Source organism: Diplotaxodon limnothrissa, linkage group LG12, assembly GCF_057381915.1.
Source record: "Diplotaxodon limnothrissa isolate DT_005_m linkage group LG12, D_limnothrissa_male_GT1.1, whole genome shotgun sequence".
In the NCBI taxonomy this organism is placed as follows: domain Eukaryota; kingdom Metazoa; phylum Chordata; class Actinopteri; order Cichliformes; family Cichlidae; genus Diplotaxodon; species Diplotaxodon limnothrissa.
The window spans coordinates 32,674,414-32,695,761 of NC_140607.1; the positions used below are offsets into that span (position 1 = coordinate 32,674,414).

The 21,348-nt window shown below is 38.9% G+C and overlaps 1 protein-coding gene across 1 annotated transcript; it reads right to left on the bottom strand.

The window, feature by feature from the left end:
• On the bottom strand, positions 1-19,921 carry lrrc74b (leucine rich repeat containing 74B). Its single transcript, XM_085368711.1, has 10 exons — positions 19,823-19,921; positions 18,819-18,993; positions 18,205-18,347; positions 13,335-13,467; positions 7,092-7,298; positions 5,008-5,117; positions 3,857-3,972; positions 3,405-3,483; positions 200-295; positions 1-117 (listed from the first exon to the last, which is right to left on the bottom strand). The coding sequence occupies exons 1-10, from the start codon at positions 19,919-19,921 to the stop codon at positions 1-3; spliced, it is 1,275 nt and encodes a 424-aa protein (XP_085224837.1).
• Between the last annotated feature and the right edge of the window lie 1,427 nt (positions 19,922-21,348).

A 21,348-nucleotide genomic window follows, 5' to 3' on the forward strand; every position in this document is an offset into this window, starting at 1 on the left:
TCAAGCTTTTGCTTTGCTGAATGTGCCAAAGCGGCCCCCATGATTTACTCTAAGCGCAGGGAATATTTCTTTCACTGCTGTATACAAGTCGTCAAAATCCCGGCTTACTGTGATGTCCTAGAGAAAGTGATACACAGAGGAACTAGTGAATAAGAGAACACTTGGAAAAAATGTCAAGGACCTAAGACGTGTGACTTACTGAAAAGTCTAAAGTCTCCAAGGCTGAATCTGGGTTGTCCTGTACAGATTTAAGGATCCCATAGCATCCAGCATTCAGGATGGGGTTCCTACCAATCTGGTTACACACAGTACACAAGAAAAAACAGCAAAAATTGTTATGTTCTGGATAGGCAAGTGATGAAGAACCTTCCTATTATTGACTTTAAAAAATATTTCTACCCTTCATATCATCATATCTCCTCAGTGAAGCTATGTACAAAAAATAGTTCATCATGTTTTCTTATTCTGGTGGAGATTTAAATGCCAAAATCGGTACACTTCTCACATCTGTTCAGCTCCCGTGAAGTTAGTCAATTAACTTAGCCAAGTCCAGCCAAGAGCACTTATGAAATTCAATAATTAACTAGTTGAATGCAATTTTTTTTGTAAAAATGATAATTAGCTGTTTATGTGGGTTCTGGGAAGGAACCAATAACTTCCTGGAGTCTTTGCTGTTATACCGCTTAATGCCAAGAAAGCTGTACTTGTAATTCCCATAAAACTGGAAACTGTTTTTCCTTACGCTTTAGTTTTTCTACAGATTAAACAAACTACAACACGTCAGACAGTGTTAGGCAGACTGTGTAATCACAGAGCCACTATTTTTCAGTGTTTATACTCCACTAAACTAACCAGCTGGTAGAGGTAGACATTCATTTATATCTATGGTATGTCCCCAAATGCCAGCTTATTCCTTTATTCCTGGGATGGTTTTGGTCTATTATTATTTTAATTCAAAATTTGCATTATGTAATTCTCCAGAGTCAATCTAAACAATATACAAGGAAAAATACAGCTGAAATAATAGAAGCAGATACAAATTCACCTTCTTAACACCACACACACACACACACACACACACACACACACACACGCACACACACACACACGCGCGCGCGCGCGCACACACACACACACACACACACACACACACACACACACACACACACACACACTGTTGTGATATTTTGATACCATGGTAGCATTTACAGGATATTGTTTTATAGTGATATTATACAGGAAAACTGTTACTCAATAAGGCCCATTTACTAGTTGTTTTTCTCTTTCTCTGTGACCCAAGAATTAATGTGTAAGAATCACAGGATGGTACCTCAAGATTGAAAACACCACAGAGATCACTCCCTTACTCCCATCTTCCCTTCTTTATCTCTTAGAACAAGGCTTGTTAAAGGCCAGGTGGTTTGTTTCAGAATTCACTAATGAAAGAACTCTGTATTCTATGTCTAGGAGTGTATTTTGCTGGGATAATCATAAATTGTAGTTGAACTGATAAACTATACAAAGGATACTTCTTTGCTCAGAGGGCAGGAAGACGTTTCCTTATTTGGTCTGTACCGGTTTGAACTGAGAATCTGCTGACACACGAACCTTTTTCCTCTATATAAACTGTTGTCTGATGAATAAACCTTTGAGTTGATTTTGGGAAAGCAACCTGAACAGTCTCTGTATCATTTTGTTCTCCTAACTGCTCCCGACGTCGTAACTAACCCAGCTGAACGGCATACCTGAGTGTTACTTTGAATAATTTTGAATCTTATACAAAACTCTGCTTATAGGTGCCCACGCCTTGGAGGAAACCCGATCCACGGAGAAACCAGGGACGGAGATTTCCTTCACACACACACACACACACACACACACACACACACACACACACACACACACACACACACACACACACGCACCTCTTTTTAAATGATGACTAAAAGTTTGGAGACAGTTCGCTCATGAGAAACCAGCATTTCAAATAATGAAGTCAGTATAGGTGCAAACACAATTCCAAAATGAAAATGTTAACAGAAACAAAATAAAACAGAGAGCAAAAAATGTAATGAAATGTAAAAATGTCATAAACTCATATTTTATTCACAGTAGAAGATAGAAAACAATTCAAATGCTTAAACCAAGACATTTTACTATTTCATGAAGAATATTATGCCATTTTTAATTCAGCAACACGTCTCCAAAGAGGAGTAAAAAAAGGCTAAAAAAATAGCTTACTAGAAAGAAACATCTGGAAAAACTGAGTACAGGTCAGGAAAATGATTAGGTATGAAAAGAGTATCTTAGAGCAGCACTGCCTTTAAAAACAGACAGGGTGTCTATCAGGGAAACTGAACTAAGGAACACTTCCAGAATTCTGTGACCACAGTTCGCCGTGCCATCCACAAATGCAGGTTAAAGCTCTGTGATGCAAAGATATGTGAACATTATCCAGAAATGCCATCTTCTGTCAGCCAAAGCTAATTTAAAATGGACTGAGGCAAAGTGGAAAACTGTTCTGTGGTTAGACAAGTCAAAATTTGAAACTCGTTGTGGAAATCATGGGCCCTGCATCCTCCAGATTAAAGAGGAGAGGGACTGTCTGACTTATTATCAAAACTTAGTTTAAAATCCTGCATACCTCTGATGGTATGGGGGTATATCAATGCCTATGGAAATTGCAGCTCGTGCCTCTGGAAAGGAATCATCATGACTGAAACAGATTTTATATATTGGGCAAAATATGCTGTCATCCAAACAACATCTTTTTTAAGAAGGTCTGAAAAAGACAATGCTAAAAACAATATACTGCAGCTATCAAAACAATTGCTTCTTAGAAAGAGAGTACAAGTGCTTAAATGTCCTGCCGGCAGCACAGACTTTTCACCGCCTGAAAGCATTATAAGCTGAAAAAATAAAAAACAATGACAAAGACCACCCAGGACTACTATTTCAGCTATATTCACAATTGGGTTAGTGTGCTATCATATTAAAAGAAGCAACTGCTGCTATTGTTGCTTAGTCTGAGTTTCTCACAATGATTTTATTATTTTATTGTGAACCTTTATGCTTTCAAACAAAGTATAATTTGTTTCAGGAATATTTGGATGCTTCGCATATCAAAGAATTTTCAATTGATTAATCTTCAAAGATTGTTCATTAGTTTGCGTACATTTTAAAACTTGCATATGCTATGAAAGATTTCGAACACAGGAGCGCACAAGCAGTCAGTATCCGATTGGCAGAATTTAACTCAATTTAGCATGTTCTCTATAACTTTTTCAGTCAGCTGAGCTTTTACATTAAAATGAAGTACACTGATCCATTTATTTATCCTATTTTATCCACTGATGCCCCCCATTGCTCGTGAAGCTAGAACCAATCTCTTTTCAGCAGCTTACATTCAGGGATTTGATTGTCTTGTTTACTTTGAGGCCCATGGCAAGGTGGATCGCTCCTTCAGGGGGTATTCGGTTGTTACTGTGGCGAGAAACAAAAGCAGAAAACAAGAGTGTGTGTTGGAGTGTGAGGGAAGCAATCATAAAGTGTTACTTTTTTAAATGGCATTATTCATCCAAGTGAATTTGTAAAGCAAGCTCTGTTTTACTAAAAAAGTTAAGCAAACGGCAGAGGAAACTGGATTATTTGATTTCTTTCTTTAAGAAAAAGGGTAATCACCATTTAAGATCGATTAGAATCAGTCTGGAAGAGTAGTTTGAACTCGCCAGGAAGTTTATAAACAATGTGAAAGATAAGATTGTGAATTCTAATTTGTGAAAATGATCGTGGCTTGAGCTCTCAATTTCTACTCACTAATCTGATCATTCGATAGTAACACAACAAAGACACATACCTGATATTTAACTCTTCTAAAACATTGTTCTCTTTAAGAGCCTGTCCTAAAGCACTGGCTCCTTCTTTCCCAAAGCCATTAAATGACAGATCCAGTATTCTAAGAAAAACATTTTCCTGAAACACACAAAAGAATGTATCAATACTTAAAGGGACAACTTGAACAAGTTCTCTAACAAGATTAAATCTCAACAAAAGAAATATCTTACTTTAAAAATGACAGTGAAGTATAGATTCTGAATTAAAAATCCCTGCCAGGGTGTGAATCAATCACACCTGCCAGTGATCAGGGTCCACTTGGCCATGTTGGTCAATAAGATAGGGAAAGGAAAACTACTGTATAGCTTCTCTTGCAGTGAGATGCTTGATGAATACCTGCCTGGGGGGCTGCTTCACAAAGCAGGATAAGGGAGTCAGCCAAGATATGAGATGTCGTCTGCAATTAGCAATTACCATATTATTAATCTTAATAGGTTTTGATGTCAGTGTAGCATCATTATGATGTTGTTATAATTCTTTTACCAGATAAGTATCCCTGGTTTGGGAGTTTCCACTCCACTTAGTCAAAATTTCAGTCATTATCAATTCAGATAAACAGATCGCTTTATGTATAAATATTGTCAAAGGTGGGTGGCCAAAGGTACAGTTCACAAACGTTTTTTTTTTTGTACTTTCCTTTTATTGGATTCCCAATTTTTCAGTTCAAGGCCATTTTAAAGAGGGACTTACTTTCATGTTTTGTGTTTTTTTTTTTTTTTTTACTGGTTTCATTGGTTACAAATGCAGATATGAGGAAGTTATATAAAGCCTTTCATAGCTTTAGGGGAAGTTGTGCAAAATCTGATGTAACTGGGATGTGGAGTTAGAAAATGGAGGGTTACTAGATTCAAGTATACATTTTTTGGTTATGCACATGAAGTTAAATATTTTTACTTGACTGGTAAATTATTTATGCCTAACACCAGATGTGATATTTTTAGCCACTTTCATTTGACATACCGCTATTTTAACTTAGGATAATTTGTTATTTGATGGCTTCAACTAATCAATGTACTTTAGTCTTATTTTTCACTGTACCATTAGATCTTCTTTGTCTTGCATAAGGTCAGAAAGCTAATCTAGGATTTACACATTCATGTCCAAGTGTATTACCCCAAGACCATTGGCCAGCATTACTGCTCCTTTTTGTCGAATGCAATTCCATGCCAGGTTTAGCGATCTCAGCCCGGTGTTCTCAGACAGAGCATCTCCCATGTGTTCCCCTTGTGAAAATAGAAAATGAACATAAGAATAATTCAGAGCAATTTGATAAAATAAATAGTTGCATTATTGCATTTTTAAAACAATGAAATGTACTCATCCTCATATAAAGGCTTGTTTAGAAATAGTGAGTCTGTTTATTCATTATTCATGAATAATTATAATGTGTATCTAATGTAATATATTGTATCATCTCCACTATATTCCCTTAACGCTTTACTGAGTGACGACTATAGAGGTAACTATCTTGGACAAAAATATATACCCCTCATCATGTCACTGACATTTTCCATAAATATAAAAAACTGCATGACACTCGGTGGTTCATAATCACTCAAGATAATGTGCTCAGCTGGAAAAGCCATAATGCCATAGCATGAATGTCAGTGTGTTTGACTGGTACACTTTTGGTACATGCTAGAGTGCGCTTAAAACACATAAAAATGTACTTTGACATATCAGCAGAAGCATTGAGGAATACAGGATAGAGCATGTGGGGATGAATCATAGCGATAAGATATGGTGGTGTCCTCTTTCCCTCATGTAGATTTATTTTCAATTATCTATATCAGATGCTCAGTGCTCTGGTCTGCCATTCTTCCACAAGGTGCCTGTCACAAAGCTCATCCGCATGATAATTGAAAGAGGTTTTAATGAAGGCGAAATGTGCTTGACCTTTGAATGCCACAATCTGCTGCTGCATGCTGTCTTATGACTGCTTGGAGATAAGGCTGCACCATTATGGCAAAATCTTTTATGACAGCAGAACCCCTCTCCCACCCCCCTTCTGCTTACATGCTTACATACAGTTTAGTCCTAATGTTAAATAAATCTGCAGTAATAGTCACTTCACAGGCCTTTATTGTACATTAATTATAAATGGAAAAGAGAGCAAAAATAGCATATACGATGACTTCAGCAGCTATTGGCATATTGAAAATAATCATTGATGGTATCCAACCAATTTATGGGTGGGCTGATACAAAGGCCGATATTACTACTTGCTGATCTACAGATATCAGTATTTATAACGTGTGATTAAAAAAAAGTAAGTAAGTAGTGGGAGAAACATTCTTTAGCCATGTTATGAGTATTGGCATTACATAGTTTGTCCAACAGAGGGCACTCTAGACAAATAACTATAGATAACAAATGCTAGGAAATCTGTTTATGTTTTGTGTGCCTGAAAGAAAAACGAATACTGGCTAATATGTATATACAATTTTCTGTATTGTTATCTCTTGGCCTTAAAAATCCTATATCAATTTTGTTCTAATCATTTATGTACAGATAAAAAAGAAAAGTAAACACAGAATAACGTTGATTTTAGGCAATAAAATCCTTAAATAAATTATTTTGCTTGTCTTTAAAAACTATCTTCAAAAGATGGAAAGGGAAACTATGCACCAATGAGTGTATTTAAATAGTTGTGTGCCTTATATTTTCAATGGTTTTATCTACACTGTAAGTGAAATTACAGGACAATTATATAGGAAATTATAGTAGTCTACACTAATATTTTGGACTGTGCTCTCCAGTTTGCCCAGTTAACCCTTTAATCCTATCTGGCTAACCAAAATTAAAACTAGCAGCTACACCTTAGGCCAACATTAGTAATGGATCTTGTCTGTGCCTTCTAATCTCTGCTGCTGGTTTCTCGTGGAAATCAGGAAATCAGAGGGCAGATTTTTTTAAAGGCCCAAATTAAGATGAAAAGCAAAGAAAATGAATTTACATCCTATTCTCCACACTGCCTTAAGGTCTTTTGCGATTTATTGATGCAACATATAATTTCTAGGTCCTGAAGTTCAGTTATCTGGTGCTGTTAATGGAAAATATGTGAAAAACTGTATCTCTTGCACAAATCTTTAATATCATCTTAATAAAAACTGGAGTCATGGGTACTGTTTCAATCTTTGAAAGGCTACAGCCTTATAGAAACTATGAGACCTTTACAAAACTAATTACTTTGCTACCTGCACTCTCCCCCAGAGCATTGTAGCTGACGTCGAGGTGCTGTAGTTTGGTGTTGGTGATCAGCGCTGGGCAGAGGTGTTCAGTGGACCGGTCTGTAAAATGGTTTCCTGACAGAATGAGTCTCACCAGGGTGCTGTTCTCTTTAAGCATACCAGCTATGGCTTTGGCTCCATAAACCTCTAGATTGTTATTGGACAGGTCCACCTCTGGGATTGACACACAAATTGAAACATCATGCAAGGTGAAAAGAGACCAATAAAAGTGGCAAGTAAACTAAACACAAGAAGGTTCCAAAAAGACCAAATAGCACTCTCAAAATGTTTTTGAGCATTTGGTAATTGTCATTATTGCAGTACAGTATTTCACAAAAAAAGATGAATCATTTCCTCTGCTTTATTTTTTCTGAATTTCACATATTTCTCACATACTGTCTCTATTTTTGGAGTAAATTTCCTTTGGGAGGAGGTAGAGGAAAATTCAGTTTAAATGCGATAGGTTTAGCTGGGGAGTGCATTTGATAAAGCTTTTGAATCTGAAAAATAAATCACTGTTTTTAGATACTGTCTTCTCACTACTATAGCAATGTGTCTGAAATGACCTTCCTAGCTATTGCATACTATTTAAGTTAATCAACTAATTTTTAAATTAAAAATGAATTAAGTTGGATTTTTTGATGGCTTATCTGAAAACACAAAACACAAAAGTAACTGAGAAATGATGCATTTAGTATATAGTGACAATGTGCATTTCAACTGCAGCAAATCAACTGGACCAGCAATTTGGTTCAAGATTACAGGCATTCCTATCCCCCCCGAAACTGAATTATAACTACTTCTCCTGATCCCTAATATTTTATCTAGCACCAGCAGCAGCTGCAACATGCTTTAGCTTTTACTGAAACAGACTGGATAGACTGCTCTAATGATGAATCCCAATAAGCTAGTTTTCTTCAAGCACCACCCTTAGGTCAACATTTGTGTCTCTCAGTAAAACATTTTGTAAGTGTGCACATTTACAGACATTCACGCTGACCTCCACCATTATCTTGTATTCAGTGATACCTTCACTTTCTATAAGTCATAAGGTCAAACGTTCTGTTTAAACCAGTTTTATACTTACAACAATTCTGCCAGCCTCAACAGAAAAAGATTATCTTTATCGTTCACATAAACATGATAGAGTGGTCAATGGAGCTTGATAGCCTGCTGATGATAACAGCATGGTATCACTGGCTTCAGTGTTTTTCAGTAAACACGACTCATTTACTTTTCATATCCATCTAAAGATTAATTGGGCTTGTTTTTTGTTTTAATCTTGTGAACACATGACTATTAAACCTCCAATCTATAGTACATCCATGTAGTCCTGCTCCCATTCATTCCAGGCCTGGAGAAGGTCCTTAGGAAGGTTGGGGTCATCCCAGTCAGTCCGTGAAGCCCACATTTGCTGAACGATAATCTTAGCTCTTGTGGTGTATGGCACAATGTAGCCAAGTCAGTCGTACTGACTCGCTAAAACCTTGTAGACTGTGCGCAGGGTCACTTGAGGATGGTCAAGAGTGTGGAGCTTGTAGTACAGCCTGTCTGATGAGCAGTGCCAATGGAGCCCCAGTGCAGCTTCTTTCTGATCAGGTTTGCCATGTGTGATCCAGAGCTCAGCGCTGTCTGATCTAAGCTCTGGGGGCAGGTGGCTGATGATTGAGGGCTGGTTACTGGCCCATTGTCTTAACTCAAAACCTCCATCAGCCAGAAGCTTCTGTAGTTTCTCCACAAGTACTTTAGCTTCTACCTCTGTCGCCAAGCTCCGGAGGCAGTTGTCGACATAGAATGATTACATCACAGTCTCACGAACGTCTTCCCCAAAGATAGCGCAGCAGGGGCTACATGTGGTGCCGAAAGGGAGTACTGTCCACTCCTATACAAAAGGGGGGTTGTCACGTTTACAGTCCCGCCAGAGGAATCGGAGGAGTGGCTGGTCTTCTTTTAGTAGGCGGACCTGATGGAACATCCTACGGATGTTGCTGCTGAAGGCGACGGGGTGCTGTCGAAACCTCAAAAGCACTGCCAGGAGGGTTGGCCCCAAAGTAGGTCCAGGGAGGAGATGGTCATTGAGGCTCTGCCCCTGGAACTGGAATGAGCAATTGAACACAACTCGATTCTTGCCGTTATGCTGCACCATTTGGTGTGGGATATACCAGCTAGCAGGAGTGTTGTCAGCTCCAGGCTCAAGCTTGACAACAAAACCTTCACGTTGTAGTCTCTGAATCTCAGTTGTGTAGCAAAGGACCTTCTCTGATGACTTTAACAACCTCCGCTCTGCCCCTTTAACCCTAACTGCTGCGCAGTGGTCCTGAGAAGGATGGTCCGCTCAGACCCGTCATCCAAGACAGCATAAGTCTCTAGGACTCGATCGCCATTCCTCAGTAAAACTGATTTTCAATAGGACTTTACATCCTCCTAGTGGTTTGTCAATGTACAACTCTTCCTCTCCAACTCGTGTAGTACCTGAGCCTGTTGTTGCAGAAGAGGCCTGGGCGGCTTGCACATTTTTAGTGGACCTGTCATTGAGTTTGTGGAGGACAAGGAGATGTTGTTGGTTGCATGTCTTACAGCGCATCTTTAGATCGCATTCTGCAGCATGGTGGGTCCTCCCACAGCACCAGCACCGGTTGTTACTCTTGATCCAGTGATGCCTTTGTGCTTTGTGTAGCTGTCTGAAATTTGAGCAGTTGTTTAAAGAGTGATCGACGCTGTTGCAATAAGGACAATACTTCTTCCCATTGTGTTTGGCTGCTGCCACTGTTGGAGCGGCACCAGATTCTTGGGGCTCAGTGTTCAACAGTATTGTGGTTGTCTTACCGGTGAACTTCCTCCTGTCCTCTGCCATCAGAAACGTTGCTCTCTTTGAGCTGAACCATGCCATGTCGACTTGCACCTGCAGCTCATATTCAAGCCAGTGTGAGAAGTCAGTCAGTGTAGGAATGGGGATGGTTTGAAGATGAATATATCGACGGAAGCTGGACCTCAAATCATGCGGCAGTTTTTCAAGCAACCTTGACACGTGGGACCCAAATTCCAGCTCCACAATTCCTTTCCTTCCTAATTGTGCAAGCATGCTGACCAGGGAGCCTACCTTTAGTGCAAACATCCTGAAGGTCTTGGTATCTCCTGACATAACAGGTGGCCCGTCCATTAACTCTGCTATACGCTGGAGTGCCAGTTGATGCGGCTGTCCATACTCCTGGTTGAGGGCATCCATTGTGTTGGTATAAGTGTGCCTAGAATGGCTATAGGAGTCAGCAATAAGCAGGGCCTCCTCCAGCTTAAGATGGTCTACCAGTATTTGGAATTTAAACTGTTCTGTTGCGTCGGCTGGGAGGATATTTTTTTCCAATGCGATCCTCAGCCTTGCAAACTCTTGAGGATTTGGGTGTACAAAATATGGGATTGTAGGTGCTGACCCCCTATAATAGCGCTCCTGACCCCCCACCGGGCTCGGCTGTCGGGATCTAGAGTACGAATAGTACTCCGAGTGCGCGGGTCTTGGAGGGGCCTGGTAATGCGACCCATACTCTCGATGGGGGCAATCCCAACCTCCAGTTGGCAGCTCTGGGAAACGGTAATAATCCCTGTCCAAACTGCGAGGGTGACACGATGATGCTGCATGCTGTTTTCTCTCTGACAAGGTGAAACCCTCAGGTGAGTAATCACAACTTCTTCGTCGAGAGTGCTGGGTGTCCAATACCGATGCTGCCATCCTCTTCGAGGGACGGGTAAGATGTCTGGAATGAACAGCGTACCTTTCGAGAGAATGCCGGCGTGTTGCTATATGTTCTTAAGGGTGCTGACAAGCTGAATCTGGCTGCCTAACAGGTTCCCGCAGAGCCCCCTCATATGGCATTGTCATATCAAGTCCTGGGAGAATGTGTCCCTTAACTCCTTGGATTGAAGCTGCATGCAGTTTCTTGCCACCATCAGACTCTGCTCCACTGTGATGGCCAGGACTGGCCTGCCGATCCAGCTTGGCAGACTGGTCCCTTCGCTTGAACTGTTGAGGAGGTCGTGTATCACATGCACTCTGCAACTGAGTAATAACACTGCTGAGGTGGTTGAGTTGCTCACGTAACTGCTCTGTCTCATTTGTAGCCTGGGGGTGAAGCTGGCCCATTCTCTGGTCACTTTTCTTAGCCAGCTCTGCATTCTACAATCGCAACTGGTCCAATGCTTCCAGCAAGGCTTTCTGCTCGCTTCTCAATCTATTATTCTCCTGCTGCAACATTTCGGTGTCCTCTTCCCATCGATCCCTGATGTCCCATCCAGACTGGAAACTATCCTGAGTGACCGGAGATTCAGACCGAGGAGATCCATGAGCCCCACCAGGCTCCTCCTCATGTCTCCAACGCGGCGGGGGAGTGTGTGCTGATCTGGGAAGTGATGATCTCCCCCGGGGGAGATAGTCACTCCTCGAAGATGGGCAGGAAGAGCCTGGTGTCTCCTGGCGTGCTGTTCTTCCATGCTTTTATTACAGGGATCAGATCCGGCTCCGAGGACCACTTGTTATAGCGGACGCCCTGGACCACTATCTCTGAAACGTGATTCGGTACTGTTACCTGGTAATAAAATCCGGTCAGAGACGGGGAATGATGTCAGAGTGGAAGAACTTTATTTGCCACGAGCCCACATCGAACACACACACTCTCTGGCAAGTAAGGATGTGGTTACTTGCCCGCCTTAGTCCGATTCAACTCAAGTCCATAACTTGCCTGCAGCAGCGTTACTCTCCGACTACACTTTTAATTGCCACAGCAAGGAGAGAATGGGTGAGCATTCTGATTGGCTGTTGGCCCCTGGGGGAATCATGCTCCTCCCATGCAGGTAACGCATGCCCTGGCCCAAGGACTTTTTAACAGAGGCCATAAGAAGATAATTTGTAACATTCACTAAATCTCTTTCTGTACTGTGATGAGCTCTGAAGCCCGACTAAAACTCTTTCAATTAACCATTCCTCAACCGATGATCAGTTAGCTTTTTTACAACTACTCTATTATTTCTGAGAGAATAAGAATGTTGGAGCTTGGCTTATAATTAGCTTTTTAAATAGTGGTTTAACTACTGCCATCTTAAAGGCCCGTGATATGTAGCTTAATAGAGACATATTTAAGATTGAAGCATTAAAGGTTAATGGTAGGACTTCTTTGAACACTCTTGTAGGAATGGAATCTAAAAAAACACATTGATGATTTGGAGGAATTACTGAAGCCAACTCAAATGTTCTTATTTTTTCAATCAATGATGAAGATGTTCTAGCTTTGTGGATTTTTTATTTATTTATTTTTATAGAGCAACAAACTATTTGCTAAATGATGATCTTCTAAATTGGTGAGACAATTTCCACTCCAGCTTACAAGTTATCTCTTTTATGGTGCATTTTTGAGAGTTATACCAGAGAATCAAATACTTGTGATTTGATGCTTTTTCATTTTCTACTGTATCTGGAATCATATACAGTGAAGATGTAAATTTATTAATGAGATAATCAACCTTTGTGGGGGTAAAGTTCAGGTAGCTGGTCTGCAGTATGTTGACACATAGCATTGAAGAAGATAACAATGGAGGAATATTCGTAAACTAGTTACTGCACTTTCAGTAAGACTGTGATGAAATATATTCCCCACTGCGGTGTGATTCATTATTGTAAATTTAAATGTTGTTAGGAACTGATCAGACAAAATGTGGAAATTATCAGACAAATATATAATATGTTATGTAAAAAATACATAAAAACAACATGACATTCCTGAGTTAAAACTTGATTAGCTGTGTTGTCTCTAATATGTGACTGTGTGCATCTGAAGTTGTTTGCACAAGATCTTATTATAAATTGCAACAAAGTAACATGTTCCTACAGGAAATTGAAATTTCTTGCACAGTATAATGATTTGTTCTAACAATGATCTTGTGTATAGGATAAATTTCACCTTATGGGACTTTAAGGCTTTGGGATAATGATATGTAGAGTTGTTCTTCTCTTTAGAGTGTTCTCATGTTCCAAACTGCACATACAAGTAGTGCAATATGAGAAAGAACAGATATAAAAGGGAAACTTGAGATGGTAAGTGTTTTATATTTATTGGCGGAAAATGTTGAATATGTTGATGTTGGGGTCCCACCTTTGCCATTAAGAAGTATAAAGAAAAAAAGAACACAACGTGTTGAGTCCACAGTAAATCACAGTAAAACCACCTGTAATGTAGCAATTTCCTTTTAACATCTCAGCTATAGCAGCTCCACCCATGCCTTCCATCCAATTATCTCGCAGGTTCAGCCGCAGTATTGAAGTGTTGGTTACCAGGGGAACCGCCAGTGCTTTGGTGCCCTGAAAATACACAACCATACCCCCCCAACCCATCCTCAAAGTGAATTTCTTCTGTTTGTTCACAGCAGTATATATTCTTATCTGCATTCCTGTTAAAAGATGTACTCACACAGGTGGGCAGAGAGAGAGAGGGGAATATTAAACCTGTACAAGACAAATGAAGCAGAAGGGAGCGATGTGGAGGCGTAGGTCAGAAATGAAACTCACAGCACATGAAAATTATTGTTTCTAGCATGGCTAATGAGAAAGTTGAGTGCATGAAGCCTTAACTGAGTCGACTTGATGATAAATAGGACAGAATCTGCCTCATCGGGGTATATCACGTTTAAATGCAAGCAAAGTAAATTTCTGTAAGATTTAAAAAGCGTATCAATTTCCTAGACATAAAACAGATAACCTTTGGAAGTCACACTTTTTGATTTTACCCTTTGTGTATGACAGATAAAGACATATTTAAAATCCAATTTAATCTGTCTGAATGATGTTCCTGGTGCTGGAACCTACGGAATGAGCTGGTTGAGGAATGAATTTATCTTTTATAACTTTCATTTACACCATTATAGAGCAGTGCAAGCCTGTAAAAATGTCAAACTGTGCAGCAGCTGAAAGCCCCTGCCTGACCAGTTTCAGTTTTGGAAAGAATGTATTCATCCCTCAGTCGGATATGTAAAACCAAAGAGGTATTTTACACTGATTACTATGAAAAAAAGGACAGTAATTAGTATCGATTACTAGGGATAGATAGGGGTCATAATTGACAAAAATACAATTTTAAATTTTGTTTTGTTGAATGTTTTGTGCTTCTTCTTTTTTTAAATGAGTATATTGTAAGAATAATAAAGAAACCTTAATGATGTGTATATGTATGGAAATGTTAATGTTTAATACTAAATGTAGTGCAAATCTGTTTATTTCAGGTTGTGACACTATAATAATCTTGTCTCTAATGTTTAGCAGGACCATGTAATTAAATAGGTTTTCTCTATCAGCATAGATCAATAGAATGAAAATAGAAGAACAGAAGCTTGTTTTCTTAAGAGGTGAAATAATGGAGTAAGTATTGGTGAGGTCTATATAACAGACTACAGCATCAAAGCTATGTATCCACAAAATGAAAACAACTGACAGGTAAGTCATAACATTGATTATCTTGTTACAAACGGAACTGTCAAATGCTGTCAACAACAAGTACTGTAGACGGGATGCAGGAAAAGCGTAATGGGGCTTTAGGATAAAATGTGACAATTAACAATACCGCTTGCTGCATAAATCAAATGTATGGAGATCATGTAGGAAAAGCAATATTAGTGTTAATGTGTTTTGAGTAGATTTGGTACATGTTTTAAGGTAAAAATCCTGATAGCATATTTTATTATCTCATCTAAAAATCCATTACTGCAACTTTAATGGTCATTACCACTAGCTAAGACAAGAAAAACATCACAGTGAAATGCAAATCGTGCTTTGTTTGATAAGTATCTGTTAGCTGCAAAGAACTTGACCACAAATCTGACCAAGGACGCTTGCAAACTTTGCACATTAGGTTTACAAAATAGTGGAGAGAAGACAAATCAACAATATCTAACTTTAAGGCTGGCTAAAGCTCTTGCTCTTCAAATTAATAAGCAACATCTAAATCATCTACATCATCTACAGCTACATCATCTTGTTCAAAAAATCTAAGCTGCAGTCAGTGCATGGAAATGAAAATGATCTAAACAATGCAATGGTGTTTATTTGTTTGTGTTTTTCTCACCAAGAAGCAATAGCTTACTTTATTAATAAAACTTACAATGTAGCATCACTACTACTGCTACCACAGTGAACTTTTGAAGTTTTGATTGCCTCGGTTGGTTTAAAGTATTTTGTTGGGAGGAGGATCAGCACAATAGGAGACAGATGATTAAGTGTTGGGGATGATCCATTTATGTTCCGTGTCCTTGAAAAAGAACTGAAATCTTTGAATCTCGCTCTGCGCTGGACTTGGACACAGAACTGACTACTAAAGATCTCATGATCATCTATCCTGAAGGAGCCATGTGACTTTGAATTAGTAACACTGAGTAAAAGCCTGGATTAATCTAAAATACTGTTACAAGATTTTGAACATGCCTAGCTGGTACTCACACGCATGTTTTCACATGCATGTGAGGACCTTTGCACAGTTGGTTCATTTCAAATATCCTCCATCAGGTGAAACTGATCTGATGAGTGAGCCAGGGAGAGAAAAGAGAGATATTCTTCCATTCTACACAAAAAGAGAAGGGTTGTGGGGGTTGGCCTGAACCTTCTGTGTCAGTTTTTAATACAGCATGACCGCAGTTTTATAATGATGTCATCATTTTCTTTGGTACCTAACCCTCAATAGCTTGAAAATCATCTCTTGAAAGTCTGTTTAAAGCCAGAAAGAAATATGTTGAATGATGTGTTGACTTTTTAACACCAGATAAAAATGTTTTCAGTGACCCTGATAAGGCTAAAAACTGTGAAAAAAATTAGCTGTATTGTCTGCTTTGAAATGTTCCAGGCATAGCTGCTGAGGGTGTAGATTGACAGGTCTAATAAATGAAATGCACTAAGGGAGAAATCATAAAGTGCTGCAAAGACTATATTAAACACAGTGTGGCTGTTTCTCTGGTGCGGTCTGTTTGGAACAAAACTCTAAAACTACTTGAATTTATTAAACTAAATTTTAAATTTCTAACTTCTAACTACTTAGATTACTCAATTATTGAAATAGCCCCCCCCCCCCCCCCCCCTTTTTTTTTTTTTTTTAAATAAGTTTTGGTTTCAGTCTCCAGTTTAATTTGTGGTTTTTGGGGTAATAACACTCTAACTCTGATATTAATATAGTTTGATTACTGTAAATCCCAAAATTGCACAGAATATAATGAATACAAAGCTGATGGAAGGCAGTTAAAATTTTTACCTTCAGTATACTATTTCTTTTAAATACCTTAAAATCGCAATATCTGATTTTACTGTTTGGGTAGAACTAAATTTCAACATGAAGTAGGGCAGAATGTTGTTAGGTCAGAGGACATCTTTGTATTCCTGGCCACCTGGCAAATGTAAATTCAGCTTTTTCCTCTCTTGGTACTGCTTTTTGGTTCGAGGGAAATGCTGGGCCTCAGTAGTGTCTAGTGGCCAGTTGACTACTTTCTATCACTGAAAATAACAGCCAGCTGCAGCCAAACTACCAGTTTAGTTTTATGCTAACACTTTTTTTCTGGCTCTTTCCTGATTTATTTTCTCTCTCTCTGGGGTTGGGTTTTTTTTTGGCATATTTGTCCGCGTAGATACAAAATGCAGTTTTTATGTGATGATTATCCAAAACTACCTGGCCCCAAGTGAGAAAATAATTGCCCCATTTATAACCCATGAATAAACTGTGAATAAACTGATTTTTTTGAAAAGCTAAGTCTAATTTCTTTAGCCATACCTTTGCCTAATTACTGCTACACCTGTCAAATCAATAAATCGCTTAAATAGAAAAAACAACAAATCATGCAGTGACTTAAAGAAAGTCAAGAACAGCTGGGAAACAAAATCATTGACATTTATTTGTCCAAAAAGAATTACAAAGCCTTAGAGTGAAAGTCATTATCAACAAATGGAGGAAACTCATTCCATTACATTTAAGTTCACGTGTCTGTCTTGCTCTCAGTCTGTGTGTTACTTCCTGTCTTATTTTGATAGTCTCCTGTGCTGTGTATGCGATGTTCAGTTTTCCTCCTTCCACCTTGTCTCATTAGCTAGATTCTGTTCAGCTGTGTTCTAATCCTAATTACCTGACATGTATATATGATCAGAATCTCCCTTTGTTTTTTGTGGTGTTGTTCCTCATTGTTTTGCCCTCCCTTGCAGTATATTGCCCCTGAAGTCTCATTGATGTGGTTTTACATGTTTTCTGACTTTTGTACCTACTTTCAGTTAAATAAAGCTGCTTTTAGTTTACCCCTTGTGTTTATATGTCCTGCTTTTGGGTCCTACTCCTGCCTGATACACAGCCAGTCTTCACAAAAACCACAGCTGACAAAAATGAAGGTTTTGTAGTGGCCTAGACTTACAGGACTAACAGGAAGAAACCTTTGGCAGAACCCAGCTCCAGGAGGGGTAGGTTTCACAGGTGCACTACAAACTAAGATTAATGGTTTTGCAAGCTACTTGGAATTTAAAGTGAGACTTTTCTGTATCACAAAAGTGTCTCGCTTTGTACCTGGCTAAATCACTGTGGTAACTTAATTTATTCCTGTACTTAATGTATTTTACAACCAACTGATAGCAACAAAGTGCCTAAAGATAAAATTTAAAATGAGTTCACTGTTTCATTGATTCATTGTGCCTGAGTGATTCATAGGTCAGTACTAAACACAGAAAAAACATTCTTCTGAAAATGGTCAGGTAAAAGGACTGGACTAAAAATGAAAAAGCAAAAATATTAATAACATGTATAAATGTTTTTGTTGGTAATATTATTATTATCATTATTGCATTATTATTACTTATGATACTAACAATAAACATATTTCTTAAAACAATAATAAAATAGGAACATTTAGGGAGAAAAAGAGCTACAGAATAAAGAAATTAATCATCTTCCCCTGCACTATTGACAATCTTTTCTTTTGTTCTTTTGTCTTTTGGAGAAACTCAAACTCCAAAGCCTTCCATGAAAGTATCAGCCTTTTTGTCTTTCTAATAATTTTAAAAATGTTGCCTTATTTTTTACTATACCTGAGGCCCCAGGCCACGATGCATCATAACCAGTGTGCTATTTTGCATATGCTGCAGGAAATAAGAGGCAGGGACCACCCGGAACTTTTTACACGCTGTCACATAGCATGTCTGCCTCGTCAGATCGTATGCCGCCTCCTTACCTGCAACATAAAGACAGCACTCTGTCTCAGTCGTTCACGCTCCGTACCTTTTGTGTAAAAAGGAGTGATATTGCACATTTTCCCATTGAAGGACCTTTTGAGTGGGACATTGAAATATCCCTTGTTGTTGATTTTGCCCTGTCAGGAAAGCTCATTCATACCAGATGGTTTTCATTTCTGGTGAAAAGGAAGCCTGACACAAAGACTGAGATGAAATCATTAACATGCAGAATAGGACTCCACATATGTGGGTGGGTGCATGTAGGAGTGTCTTTTTTTTTTTTAAAGTCATTTGGTGTTTGAGAAAATGGAAAGGCAGATAGGAAAAAAACAGATGGGTGTCAAAAGGGCTTTGCCTTATCTTAGATGGTGTGAACAAGAGCAAATTAAGACTTGCTATCAAAACATGATAAAATATTGTAACATTCCCACCCAATTGATCTCCTTTTGGTTGCCAAAATTAAATTATACCTTCGAGCTCCAAATCTGTATCATAGTCCTCATCAGAGCTCAGGCACTCCTGTACTTCAGGCTCCTTTTCTTCGTCTTCCTCGTGTCTTGTGCCTCTGTCTAGCACGTTCCTGTCAGGGCTTAAGTGTTGGTCTTTTGGCCCACGCATATCAACCTCTGTCTGGCTCATTCTTGGCTAGATGGAAAATGAGAAAGTAAGACATCGTGACTCGTCAAACCTGTCTGTTGTACGCTGCCTGTGTGAGCAGAGTTGATTGATTTTACTGCCAGGAGAATAAAACCAATACCTACAGTGTTTAGTTCATCAGTGTGGGCTTGTGTCTTTAAGATCGTATCCTTTTATAATCTTTGAAAGTACTTCCCTATCCTCCCACTCCATTCTTCCCACCTCTCTTTAACCTCTTCAACCACAAGCTATTTTTGCTCCCTTTCACTCCTTTTATTTCTAAGCTTATGGTACATTCACATATGTCTCAGTCAGTGATGCTTTATATTGTTATTTCCAGAATACATAAGTAGAATTAGTTAGCATAGCAGAACAGGTCCTGCACATGTTCGGGCACAGCTCTGATAGTGAATTTCTCATACAGTGGGACCCAAAAGTGTAATTAAAACACAAGGACATGACTTTGAGGCCCCTTCTTTTAAATACATTCATGTGAGTACACAGGTCAAAAGAGCAGTTTATAAAAGGAAGCAGCAGGTCTTTAGTCTGTACGTTTGAGGCTGTGTTTCCTTGCCCAGGGCAAGGAAAGTGCTTAGACGTGCCTAGAGATTTGGTTAAGATCTCAATTTCTAAAACCTATTATGCTCTTTTATGCTCTTACAGGTCTATAACATGCTTTCAGTTCTCACCCAAAGTCCGTCTCCTATATCTTATTTAATCTCGAGCTTTTTGAAATTCTGCCTTTGAACAGTCTCAAGAATCTAATCTTACCTACCTGGTCGTTCACACTTCCCTTGCTCAAAAGTTTGCAAACTTGGCTGCATAGTCGGTTTCCTACCTCCCCCAGCTGCAGCTTCCCACTTTCTGTTTCTGCGTCATCGTCTTCCAGCACAGACGGCAGCAGCACCTGCTTGGCCAACTTCTTCCCATGAAGCATGACACTGATAATAGCTGTAATATTGATACTAAGACAACTATTTTGCTACCTTTATGCAGAAATTCCTTAGTAATTTCTTTCTTTTTTCCTTCTGTCCTTTTTTTGTGCTTTTAGATCCAAACGGCAAGTAAAATATTTGCGTTGTGAGCTCAATCACTGCACTGAATTTCAGCAGGATTTGGTGCACTATGTCTTCTCGCAACAGAGCTTACTTAAAGGTCTTGGCAAACTCTGCTGTGGTAATTAAAAAGGCTAGGACTTCACTACCTGACTGTAAGTCACCAATCAGAGTTCTTTTGTCATGTTTGGATGGCTTGATTTGTTGACAGGTTGTCATGGCACTCTCAGTACTCTGAGTGCCGACTCTTTCAACCATGACAACCAACATTTACAGGAGGAGGAAAAGGAGGAGGGGGAAGTAAATGGATTGTTTGCTTCATAAACTGAGCACCTCACCCCCGAACTAAAATGCCTCAACCTTAAACACTTTCTACTGGCTGAATAAACCTTTCCACTCTGGTTTCTTTCTTATATAAACAAGAAAAACAAACCAAGCAAATGTGTTTACATATTCTGTAAATGTTTCTCTTTATTTGTAAGTAAATGCAAAGTCCTTGCAGCTGATGCATTAAATGGAATACCCTCAATTAAGTACACAACAAAGGTCATTATAGCAGAGGCTGATTGGATCAGAGTTGTTCATAGCAGCAGCGATACGCAAACACCAAAAAATAAGAACCTCTCAACAAAGTTGTTACAGTCCAGGGCCCCGTGAGACAGGCCAGACAAGCTCAAAACAGTCTCACTAACTGACACAGTGCTGGTAAAGAGACAGAGCTTTTTAAATATGAACAGGAGACAAAGTATCATGCATTTGTTTAATGCTGCTGTTTTACCCTCATACCTAAAGGATATGACAGACACGACAAAGAATAGGCCTTTTTTTGTTCCTTTTAAATCAAGCAGAATCAAAGTGCTCATTTACATAATCAAAATACATTCTTAGAAAAGATTGTAGTGGTAGTTTTTATAGTTTATACTTTGTCTTTTGATATTTATATATATGTATAGAAGCTATATATAATATTCTTTTCTGTTTGCACATTTTACACAACAGACATTTTCTTGACAGCTTTCATTCCAGTTCAACTAAATGTGTTTAAATAAATCAGAGCAGACATTCATCCAAAATGAACAACAGCAGGGAAAATAGGACCCACCCATTATCTCCCAACTATAACATAGCAAAATCAGAAAAACAAAAAAGTACTCTCAGCAACTGGAAGGGACATTTAAAAATCACAATGAAATCAATTAGGCATGCTGACAGCTATCTTTAATTTGAAATAAAGACAAAGAAAGGGAATAAACAAGACACATAAGCTGACAAGAAAAAGCCACAGGTTAATGCAAAGTGGGTGATCAAA

Bases quoted from the DNA above. Each gene is read 5' to 3' on its own strand.
- lrrc74b (XM_085368711.1), bottom strand. From the start codon at position 19,921: ATGCTTCATGGGAAGAAGTTGGCCAAGCAGGTGCTGCTGCCGTCTGTG. The intron at 18,994-19,822 runs GTAGGAAACCGA...TTTTCCATCTAG, and splicing joins GGAAGCTGCAGCTGGGGGAG to CCAAGAATGAGCCAGACAGA. The intron at 3,484-3,856 runs GTATGTGTCTTT...TTCTCGCCACAG, and splicing joins TTAGAAGAGTTAAATATCAG to TAACAACCGAATACCCCCTG.